The sequence below is a fragment of the Pongo pygmaeus genome, chromosome 10 (assembly GCF_028885625.2).
Source record: "Pongo pygmaeus isolate AG05252 chromosome 10, NHGRI_mPonPyg2-v2.0_pri, whole genome shotgun sequence".
Taxonomy (NCBI): domain Eukaryota; kingdom Metazoa; phylum Chordata; class Mammalia; order Primates; family Hominidae; genus Pongo; species Pongo pygmaeus.
Window position 1 is genome coordinate 2,488,542 of NC_072383.2, and position 12,179 is coordinate 2,500,720.

The following is a 12,179-nucleotide window of genomic DNA, read 5'->3' on the forward strand; positions in this document are numbered from 1 at the left end:
GTTCATTCTCTCTTCTGCAGTTGTTCACACCTCCTCTACACTATCCAACCTTAACACTGAATAGTAGGAATGGGAGTCTTCGTCTGTTCCACTTGGCTTCCAAAGTTTCCCATTTCCCAAGATCACCAAAAGGGCCAGTTTGCATGCTGAATATTTGGTGCCTTCTCAATGAGCTCTGTGACCACCCAGGATTTAGGGAGCACACAGGCCTGGCTTCAGAGTTCAGGCATAAAGAGGGCGGCAGAATTGTATGTTCATGGAACCAGAGACACTTGGGGCATCCACGAGAACAGTCTTTGACCAACTTTTTCTTTTCTTCATTCATACTCACCCTTAGATGTTTCTATGACAGCACAACATATGTTTTGAAGGAATTAACCAAGTTGTTTTGCTTGTTTATGTTTTTTGTTGTTTTTTTAAAGTAATTCTAGAAGGGCAGTCATGCCTCTAAGGTCAGAGTGAATAATACTGCTTGTTGCAACATTTAGTCAGCACACGCACACACACACTGCACACACATGCTACACAGTGACCATGTCCCAGATTTTTCAACAATAGGCAGCTGTCCTTCTCTGGATTCCTGTTCAGACCCCTTCTTACTGGCTCCCTGGGCCCTTCCAGTTCTATCTCAGACCCTTAAACAATCAGGCATGAGGATTGTGAAACCAGCCATGTCTCTGGGGACAAGTGGTACCAGTGAACAGCGTTTCTCCAGTACCCTGGCAGGCGAGACAGGATGAACGGACCTTTGGCTTGAAGGTCAGAAAGTCTGGTTTCCTGTCCTCTGTGCATTTCTCTCTGGCTTGAGTATCTTGTCAGAATCGTAATTTTTCAGGTGAGGAGGTTAATTAGATAACCTTTAAGTTTCTTTCTCTCCCAGACTTCATGATTTTAAGAGAGGTCCTGTAACTTCTGCTGGAGATAAATTCGCATAATGTGAAGGGGCTTTCTTGGGGATGAGGTTTCTGATGGGATGCACATCCTGATGGGGGTTTGTAGTGGCTGTTCCGTACTGATTTGGAGCCCAGCCTCTGCCCTTTTCTCTTTAGTCTGCACACTCTCCTCTTTCAGCCGTCCCCTGCAAGATGAACTCTGCTCTGGGCCCCACCTCTGTAGGTCTGATCCCCAATATCTCCAATTCAGCCAATTCATAACTGATGTCTCTACCTTCCTCCAAAACCCCTCTTCCTCTTCTTGAAGTCCCCTGCTGCAGTGAGAGGCATCATCATCCACACAGTCACCCAAATTAGAAACCTCAGGGAGGGGGCATTGCACATCTCTGCACTGCCTCTTCCCTCAACCCCTACGTACAACCAGAAAACAAAGCACATGCTTTCTCCTCTGAAATCCACCTACGTCTCACCAATCCCACTGTCTGCACCTTGGCTGCAGCCTCCATGATCTCTGCATGGGTCAGTCCCCTACCCTTAACCCCATCGCTCATTCTCCAGCCAGTGCCAGATTGCAGGGCATCTCTCACCAAGTCATCCCCATTCTCCTCAGAATGGAATCCAAGCATCCAGGCATAGCCACAAAGTTCCTGGTCATCTTGCTCCTGCCAGGCCCTCCAGCCCTGCTACTTCAACACCCTCACTCCAACCAAATCAAATGTTTGCATAGCAGAGCTGTCCATACTTCCCATCTTCTTAGTTCACTCTCCACCTGCAATGCCTGACCCCCTCCACATTCCCTACTCCCTACCCCCAGCCCCTAACCTTCTTCACCCGGACAACTCTTCATCCTTTGAGATTCAGCTTGAAGATTCTTACTTTGGGAAGTCCATCCATAGCCAGCTGTGCTTGCCTCCAGAATGCCATGCCATGTCCTAATTGTATTGGAATCATCTGTCCATTTGCCCTGCATTGTACCAGTACATCCTTGAGGTCTGTTTCTGAGACTTTTTTTTTCAAGTCTCCAGCACCCAACACTTACATAAACATGTTTGTGAATGCTTGAGTTAATGTTGGATTGAATGATCACTGTCAGGTGGGACAGGTCCCTCTGGGTCTCCACATGTTCTGTGCCAGGATGCAGGACAAATGTTACATGGCATGGATCGAAGAATAGGCTTTTTTGGGAAAATTTGCCAAGGCCAAAGGTCAACAAGAGAAGTCACATCCCCCAACCCTTCCATCTCAAAAAGAGATATGCCAGGTCCAGGATGCTGCTGGCCCTGCAGTAAGCCTGTACCCAAGTGGAGGGCCCTCACCACACGCCGCAACCCATGGCCCTCTCTTTTTATGGGGCAATTAAGCAAGAGAAAGCAGCCTGTCAATGAGGGAATAAGCAGACTGCTTGGTACCAGGCGGTCTGGACTAGGGGTGCCAGCTCTTTATAGGAGTTGTCTGGGAATGCCAGTTTCCCAGCATATAGGGCCCTCTGAGCCTTCAGGATATTGCTGCTCTCTCTGCCAGAGGGAGGAGGGGCTCTGTGCTTGAGTGCTACCTCTTCTGGAGGGCTCATTATCTAGACAACCCAGAGGGAGATACAGGGTCACTTTTTGACAATGCAACTAGTTGTGCCACACCGATCATGAATGACTGAGGGGACAGATGGGTGGATGGATGGGTGGGTAAGTGGGTGGATGGTGGGTGAGTGGATGAGGAGATGGATGATCAGATAGATGAATGAGTAAGTGGGTGAATGGATGAATGGGTAGATGGATAGATGGATGGATAAATGTATAGGTAGGTGGATGGATAGATGGATGGATGGATGGATATATGTAGGTGGGTGGATGGATGGATGGAGGATAGTTGAATAAATGGATAGGTGGGTGGATGGATGGATGGATGGGTGAGTGGGTGGATGTATAGATGGGTGGTTGGATGGTGGGTGGGTGTATATATGTATGTATGTGTGTGGGTGGGTGGGTGGATGGATGGATAGATGGGTGGATGGATGGATGGATGGGTGGATGGATAAGTGGGTGGGTGGATGGATGAGTGGGTGGTTGGATGGATAGAAGAATGGGTGAGTGGGTGGGTGGGTGGGTGGGTGGACTGACAAATGGATGGGTGCGTCAGTGGGTGGATGGATGGATGGACAGGTAGGTGAATGGGCAGATGAATGGATGAGTGGGTGGTGCATAGGTGGGTGAATGGATGGATGGATGAATGGGTGGGTGGCTGACTGGATAGGTGGTGAGTGGGTGGGTAGGTAGGTGGACAGATGAATGGATGGGTGATGGGTGGAAAGTTAGATGAATGGATGGGTGAATGGGTGGATAGATGGATTGATGGGTGGATGGACAGGTGGGTGAATGGATGGATGAATGGATGAGTAGTGAGTGGGTGGGTGGGTGAATGGATGAATGGATGGGTGAGTGCATGGAAAGATGGATGAATAGATGGGTGAATGGGTACATGGATGGACAGATGGATGAATTGGTGGGTGGGTGGATGGATGGATGGGTAGGCAGGTGAATGGAAGTGTGAAAGCAACTAGCACATATGAAAGCACCTGACACCTAATGGATACCCAACTTGTGTGTTTCCCTTTCCTTTTCTTTCTTTCCCATCTCAGCTTCAACTTTCTGGGAATATAGAAAGAGGTGACACTGTCATCTAGTGGCAGACATGAAAGCTCTGAACCATCATGGGTTGGGGATAAGGAAACAGGCTGAGTGGCTGTGTGACAGCTCCACTATTCCCATTCCCACAAACATCCTCAGGTTCCCCTGCGCTGTGTTGTCTCATGTTTTCTCCTTCAACATTGCCCTGATGTACATTTTAACCCAACATCACCTGACTTTAAAAGATTGGAGCTTCCCACGTACTGTGATTTGTTCGTGGTTCACAACCCCAAGGCAGCTGCCTCCCTAAACCAATTTTATGGCACAAAAATGGGCAGGAAAGGAAGGACGAATCTGCCTCTGAGATGCTGATTAAGTCTGACCCCTGCTCTCCTTTCCCACTGCCACGGCGTGATCTGGGCCTTCATCAGCATGTGAGCTGGTGGTTCTTCTGGGTACCTCAGAAACACCTGGAAATTGTCTACAATGCACATTTCCAAGCTTCATAGCCAGAAGATCTGTTTCAGTAGGTCTGGGTAGGGCCCAGAATTCTACAGTTTTTAATTTTGCATCCTCAAACTGCTTCACAGTGAGGCTGGCACTCCCTACATGTCCAGGGGATTGTGATGGAGTGAATGGGAGCCCAGGGTACTGATATGGCCTGATGGCTCCCTCCAGAGCTTTCCATCTGGCCCTGCCTTGGAGGACCCTCCCAACTGGCTAGTCAGGAGGAGGTGGGCCTTTGTAGGCAACACCCCTCCTCCAGAATGTGGGTGAGCCTGGAGCACCCCCTCACCACTGCTCCCACATGCACAAACCAGAGCTCCCTCTGACTCGCAGAGGAGGGGAAAATGGGTCTAGGGGTTCTGGGCCGAGTGCCCACTTGGGGCTGTGGACAGGCCTGCCCCACTCTGGAGGGCCTGTGCCCGAATGCAATGTGGATGGGTGTTTCGTGGCTCCAGTGAGGGATGGCTGAGGTTTCTGCAGAGGCGAGCAGTGGAGCATGAAGGCATCCAGGCGGCCTTTGCCTGGTGGGGGCCATTAAGGCTCTGCACTTGGGATGGGGGTGTGGGAGAAAGCAATTAGTGGCGAGGGATGTGCATGAATCAGCACAGAGTTGGCTCGCTCTCATTGAGCCAACAAGTTTGTCCTGTTCGCTCTGGGCTCCCAGGGATGGGAGCTGCATCCTTAAATGCAAAGCCCTTCTTCAAGGTGGCAGGGGAGGAAGAAGACTGTCTTCTGCCCCTCGAGGAAAGAGAGGGGCTCTTTCCATTCTCCACCCCCACCCAGTGCCTGCCTCCATCCGCAAAATGCTGATTTTCTCTGCTGAAATGTTCGATGTCTTTGGACAGAAGGTTTTATTTTCTCAAGAAAGAGATTTCACATTTCTGGATCGGTGTATGTGAGCAGGTTGCCTCTGTCTGGGCTGCTCTTAAGGGATCTTCACCGTCTCCATTTCTTTGTGGCTGCATTTTTGCTTTGTCATTTGGAGGAACTCAGCTACTACCCTCCCCAAGACCAAGTCTGCTGTCTTCAGGGCTTGTTCCTGCAGAATTGGAGCCTGGTTTTCCAGGAGCTCTGTTTTATCCCCTTCTCTTTTGGCCCTGACATTGTTTCCCTTTAGATGCAGACATTATGAATTCTCTTCTGGGAGGGCACAATAAAATGTCAACTGATTAACTAAATAAAATGTTTCAAAAAATATGAAATTTTTCCACTAGTCTAATATTTACATGTTAATGGGGGAACTTTGACGCAAAAAAAAAAAAATCCTGTAATCCCCAGTAGCTTGGTGCTGTCATGGTAGAGCAGGTTGTGGAGTTGCTAATTTGGCCTGGGTGTCCCCACTTGGTTCCACCACAGAGGGAGCAGCATTGTCTTCCACCTACTTGTGAGATCTACTGGTTCCAAACTTTCCAAATCCCCAAACCAATGACTTATTTTTCTCTCTTTTCTATTTCTGTTTCCTAGGAACGAGTGGAATATCTCTTTCTCATAATTTTTACGGTGGAAGCGTTTTTAAAAGTAATCGCCTATGGACTCCTCTTTCACCCTAATGCCTACCTCCGCAATGGCTGGAACCTACTAGATTTTATAATTGTGGTTGTGGGGTAAGTATCACTGCCTGTCTCTTTCCCTTTATCTTACCAGTGTTGTGGGACTTTTCCTTAAGTTAGCTGAAGACAGGGTCGTTGTCATATGGCCACAAAGATTTAGGCTCACAGATAATCTAGAGAGTGAGAAAAATGAGATTTATTTTGCTAAAAGAAGCAGAAAGGGAAAGAGAGACTCTTAGCAAAGTGAGAGAGTGTGCTTCCTGCCCGTGGGCTTCCCGCCTCGCAGGTTGAATCCAAGGTTCTACCCAGGAAAAGGAGGGGTCAGGCTTCTCTCTGCTGCAGTTGGTGGCGTGAACTTCTGTGGTTCCACCCCAGTGTGCACTCCTCCCAGTGCGCAGGATGGCTGGAGTTTCTCTGGGGACTCCTCCCTACCTGGCTGTCTCACCAGTACATCCCTCTTCTTCCTTATGTATTATCTCTTTTCAATTTGGTCCTAACTGTGCTGGGCTTCAGGCAAGAAGAAAGGATCCATGAAAATCACTTTGAATTCAGACTTCCCCAGAGGGACAGGGGCTATGTCCCAAGAGCACCCCTCTCCACCACTCCCACAGGCATGCACACACACGGTTGGACCTGAGTTCTCCTGATGGAACCCAGGCTGCTTTGTGCCGCTATAGGATATCCCCCTGCTTAAGGACTTTCGTTTCATCTCAGACCACATCTGGCCCCGCAGTTCCTCTGACAGTTTCCCTGCTGTTTCACTGAGCACGTTTGGGGCAGCTTGTCTGTGAGCATGCAGTCTGCAGGTGTGGGGTGAGGGTGGGGTGCACACAGGCTGTGCCTGTGCTCTGGACTTGTACAGAGGCCTCATCCCCATTCTCACTCTACAGGGGGCCTGGTTCTGTGGCCCCAGAAAACCAGACTGCTCAAGACAGGTGGACGAGAAGGAAACAGGGAACTATGAAAGGCGAAGATGACAGGTAACCAAACCCCAATCAAATGCAGCTTCCCCCCAGACACCCTGCTCCACTGTAGCATAAGATAAGGTAGAGTCAGTCTAGGCTTTCAGAACAGCAATGCAAAGAATCTTAAATAAAATGTAGACGAGCTCTCCTTATAAATAAGTTATTAACCTCACAAAAAGAATCTCCATAAAATATTTGTACCTAACAGGCCTACATACACTGGTGAAGTGTAAGTTATTAAAATGCAGGTGAGGTCAGGCGTGGTGGCTCACACCTGTAATCCCAGCACTTTGGGAGGCCAAGGCGGGTGGATCACGAGGTCAGGAGATTGAGACCGTCCTGGCTAATATGGTGAAACCCCGTCTCTACTAAAAATACAAAAACTTAGCCGGGCGAGGTGGCAGGCGCCTGTAGTCCCAGCTACTCGGGAGGCTGAGGCAGGAGAATGATATGAACCTGGGAGGCGGAGCTTACAGTGAGCCAAGATCGCACCACTGCACTCCAGCCTGGGCGACAGAGCTAGACTCTGTCTCAAAAAAAAAAAAAGCAGGTGATGAAGTTCCATCAACACATCTGTCTTGTAATAGGAGGGAGCCCATTGCAGCAGATTTTACCTTGAGAAGAAGCCGGTTCCTTTGGGCTAATCCCTTATTACTCTGAGCCCAGTGACTGCTCAAGTGGCCGCCACCTTGGACTCTCCCTCTCTTGAAGTCCTGGCAGTCTGCAGAGTCAAGGTCAGAACGTCAGGGGCTCTTTGTCCCAGAGGCCTATTTTTGGAGGATCCTTTTGTGCCATCCCAGAGGAGACACAGCCATTGTGGACATCTCCAGAGCACCTGCCGTTCACCATCTTGTGAGAGTGCCTGGTCTTTACTGCAGGAAATAACGCAGGAGGACATCGAGATCATTTGCAAGTTATTTCCTCATCTCTGGCCATCTGGATGGCTCATAAGGTTGCTTGGAACCACGTTAGGGTTTTTGTTGTTGTTGTTGTTGTTGTTGCCTTATTTTGCCTGGCCAATGAATGACGCACTTTGGCCACATGAACCTCAGGAATATTTGGGTGATACGAGGTGCACTAAGGTTATTAGCATCATTAGCCAGGTCTAGCTCTGGCTCATAGCACTTGGGGTGTGCATGCAGCTATAGGAGAGATTTTGCTGCTTCTGCTCATGCCAGAATAAACAAAGAGTGGCTAAACGCATGCCTTGAATAACGCAGTAAACCATAGCAAAAGTCCTTAAGGTGGGTTGTTCCAAATGCCCCTAAATCCTTTTTAGAATTTGGCATCTTTCTCAAGGCCTCAGTCTCCTGGGAGCCTTTTGCACATGCATAGAAAAGAGCCTCGGGAATGATGAGAGCAGATGCTTCTGGGACCAGTGGAGGGATGAGGGTGACTTGCAGGGACGAATTTTGTTTAGGCAAAATTTTGGAATTTTGAAGTGAGTTGGAGTTGATTATATGTGCTTTGCCCCATATGTGGTCTTAATTAAATCATGAGTTGGGGGAGCAGAGACAAGAAATACAGGATGAGTAGGCACCAAACAGGAGCCCTGGGAGGGAGGGGCCCTGCCTGGGTTGACAGGGAGGCAGTGCAGTGGTGCATCTCTGGCCCACACTTGGCGCCTCACCTGCAGCCTGTCTGGACCCGGCTTCATCCCTTAGACTCCTCCCCACAACCATAGGGGGCCAGGCTCTTTTTTGGGGTCAGCCCAGATTCCAGTCACATCTCCCTAGGGTCTAGGCCATGAGGCTGATGAAGAGAGGGAGGCATCCAGTTGTGTGCTCCTGTTTCTACGCCACAGAGGTTATGATGCCAGCAGTTGCCCAGCTCGTGGTTGGTCTTGCACTGGGACATATTTGGCACCTAGTCTCTCTTCTCCTAAGGGCTCTTCATCCTGTCTAAATCAGCCCATCCTTGTAACGATCCCCCGTCGCTGGAAGGTGCAGCTTACCACCTCTCTCCAGCTTGCCTCCTTTTTCTGCTTCCTTTGCAATATTAAATGGGTAGCCCTTTGCTTCCCTGTGTCTCTTGGAAAATATCTGCTATCCTTTGCCCCTCCTGTGTAGCTGTAGGGGAAGGTTTCTTCTGGCCTCCCACAAAGCGAGGGGAGCCTAACTCACCCTGGAGAAAGGTGGACCTGCTTGCCTACTGCCTGAGTGCCAGGCTGAGAGCCTCACCTCTGCATTGCTATTCTGGTGGCACATGACACGTGGCATTTCTTTCCTTCCTAAAGCAGAAGCCTCTTGGTGGTGGGACTGCTGAATAAACACAGAGGGACTGTGGCCTCAGATCCACCTGCCCCTACCCAGGGACCGCGGAATCCTCAGTGGATCCTCAGGGGGTTCCATGCCAGCCAGTGAGGCTTTGTTGCATCCCTACCTCCCTAGCAGGGTGGAGGCCCTGTCTTTCCCATTCTCTGGGCATCACGATCATTCTACAGCCTCACAGTCCTTTTCTTCTAAAAGCTCCACTGCCTGGCTACAGATCTGCCAAACACACCTCCCAGAGCAATCCTTCAGCCAGGCATCCACGTCAGAGCCCAACCCTTAGGAACTAGTGGGCACCAAGCAGTGGTTTTGCCTTTAGAACATCTTATTGAGGAGAAATACACCAACCACTCCTACACCTATGTTTGAATTTTCTACCTTTTCAGAATTAAAAGCGGATACTTAATAAAGAGTCTCAACTTGAGGCAGGAGTTAAAGGCAAGTTGTCTAATCTCCACTCCCTTCACTGAATAGTATTTTGTGAACATCTTTTACTCCGATAAGCATATTGCCTTCTTGCAGGAAATACTGGGAACAAAATCTGGTTTGCATTTGGAATGTTGTTTGACAAATTTGCAAACTGGTCTTCATTTCCTCAGGTTTCAGTGATGTAGGCTTCAGTGGAAAGAACTTTTCTCTTATGGAGAAAGAAGCCCACTCCCCCATCCTGGCAACTTCTGCCTGGGATTCAAGGCCTCACCAGCTAACATAGGAAGCCACCAAGCTGCCAGGCTGAGAGATACATCCTGGACAGGGTTCTCAAACTTCATTCGGCTGCAGAACACACTGTTGAGAGTCTCGCTCAGAGGTCCAAGACACAGACCAGATAGAAGGGAAGCTCCTCTGGACTAGAACGCCAGTCTCTCAGCCAGTCAGTGCCTGGGGGCCTCCATGGAGCGTTTCTAGACCAATCCCCTCATGGCTCAGCCCTGCCTGGCCCTGAACTTCTGCTAATGCGTCTGGCTAATCCCCCAGCTGCAGCTTCCCATTTCTAGATCCAGTTACCTGGGACATAAGTCACTTAAGAGCTCAAGCCTATTGCTCCTGAATGAAAGCTGCCCTGGTTCATAGTTGAGATCTGATATGGAGACCCACTCCTAATACCTGGGCTCCCTCCTTGATCCCAGGCCCCTCTGTTGAAGAAACACGACCCAGCGTGTAGTGCATTCTGTGGCAATGAATCCGTAGCATCCTCTCTGGGTATAAAGGACAGAAATCACCCTGCACGCCCTTTCCTCTATTTTTCTCAGTTGCCACGAAAAGCCCAAAATTATTGAGTCATCCCTCATCACCCGGACTCCTGTTCCCATGTGGCTCTGTGCATCCTCTGATCTAATCCCTCCTTCCTCACCACCCCGCTGCGGAAACCTTCCCACTGTGCCCTCCCATCCCCATAGTCCCTCGCCTGTTCAGGGTCAGCCAACTTTTCTGTAAGGGCTAGATGCTGGTTTTCATCTTTGCGAGCCATGTAGTCTCTGTTCCAGCTACTCCACCCTGTCCAGCTGCAGGACAAGAGTGGTATCTCCATGAGTGGGTGTAACTGAATTCCAACAAGACTTTATTTACAAAACAGGTGGCCCAGTTCTCAGCTTCCTTTCTGGTGACTTCCTGATTCTCCCCTGAGGGTGCAGCTTTCTCTGCTGCCTCTCAGCAGGCAGCCACTTCCTCTCCCAGAAGCCTCCTTCCACTGCACCAGGTTGCCAGGTCTAAGGGGGCCCTGCCAGCTCCTGATTTCTGCTCCATTGCACCCCCACCTCCCTGGAGCCCTCCAGTTTTGACATTTGTGTCATCAGATCCTCTATGCCTTACTTCTCTTTACTGCAGCCTTCTGCAGACCTTTGAGTCACCCCTCCTTGTGCCTTGAGGACACGGGCTCCTGGTTCACTCTACCTCACTCCAACACTCACTTCTCCACTTTCCTGCAGTAGCTTCTTGGTTCCCGGATATCTGGCTTCTGCGGAGCCTATCTCAGTAGGCCCAATCCCATGGCTATAGCCAATATTCCCTGTCACCACTGATAACACCTCCCCCATAATCCCAAATCTAACATCCTACTCTCTAACCAGCACCACCGTCTTTCCAGTCCCCTCCCTCTCTCACCCTTCATCCCACTGCACTCTTCATCCCTGCCACCATGTCCACCCTCCTTCCAGCCAGCTCAGATGCCGTGTGCCACTGCTGCCCTCACTCACTTGCATTTATGCTCAGCATTCTTACTCTTCTGTCTATCTTGCACACCTGGAAAAACACCAACCCTAATCAAGTCCAACCAGAGATCTGCTTGGTACCTGGAAAGGGTCAAGAAATCTGCAAAGTTGAGCAGAGTCTCACTTTACACTCATGACCTCCGACCTCGAGGAGGCCCTCAGTGACACCTGAGGGCCCTCCTGCTTTGTCTGCACTCCATTCACCCTTCTGCTTTCTGAGATAATTCTTTCAGCACCCGTGCCTCTCTCGTCACACTTCCCATCCCCTTCCCTTTTCACATTTTCAGCTGATGGGCTTGTTCCCCAGTTCCCTGAGAAAGACGCAATCAGAAGGAACTTTCATGTATTCCCAAAACCACGTGTCTGTGTTGACGATGCGCCTTCTCACTGAACCACGACACACGGCCCTGCCCCTGCACAGGTGACACCCTTCGTGTGCACCCATCCCCTTCTTGCCAGTGAAGGAGCTCCGTCCTTCCAGCAACGGTTCCCTCTCACTTCTATGTCATCACATTTTCTGCCTCTGTTAGATGGTTCCCATCACATAGAAAACTGCTGTCATATGTCCCATTCAGAAACAAAATCCTCTTGACTCCACTCCCACTTCTAGTAACCCCCTTTTTTTCTCTGCTCATTTAGAGCAAAATTTCTCAGAAGACTTGTCTATATGGTAGCCACACGTGGCCATTCAGCACTTGAAATGTGGCTAATCTGCATTGCAATAATAATAATTATAAGTATAAAATATACACCATATTTCAAACATTTAGTACAAAACAAAGAAGGACAAATGTCTCATGAATGATTTTTTATATTTATTACATGTTGAGATGATAATATTTTGGCTACGTTGGGTGAAATAAAATCGATGATCACTGTTAATTTCACCTGTTTTTATTTTTTAATATGGCTCCTAGCAAAGGTAAATTACACATGCAGCCCACGCTTGTGGCTTGCATCATATTTCTGTTGGCTAGGGCTGTCTATCCTCACGGCCTCCCACTCCTCCCTTGTTCTCTTGAACCTATGTCTGCTAGGCGTTTGTCCACATCACTCCACCAACACGGATGCCTTCAAGGTTTGGATGGTCTTGGTGTTGCTAAACCCAGCGGTCGGTGTCCAGCCATGTCTCTGCGGCATGTGACACCACTGCCTGTTCACTGACC

General features: G+C 49.4%; 1 protein-coding gene across 18 annotated transcripts in view; it reads left to right on the top strand.

The window, feature by feature from the left end:
- Positions 1-12,179, top strand: part of LOC129009980 (voltage-dependent L-type calcium channel subunit alpha-1C) — a 716,779-nt gene that overhangs the window by 467,140 nt on the left and 237,460 nt on the right. For all 18 annotated transcript variants that reach the window (XM_063672311.1, XM_063672312.1, XM_063672327.1 and 15 more), the window contains exon 4: positions 5,486-5,625. In XM_063672311.1, coding sequence (XP_063528381.1) covers positions 5,486-5,625 — 140 coding nt within the window. The remainder of the gene's footprint in view (positions 1-5,485; positions 5,626-12,179) is intronic.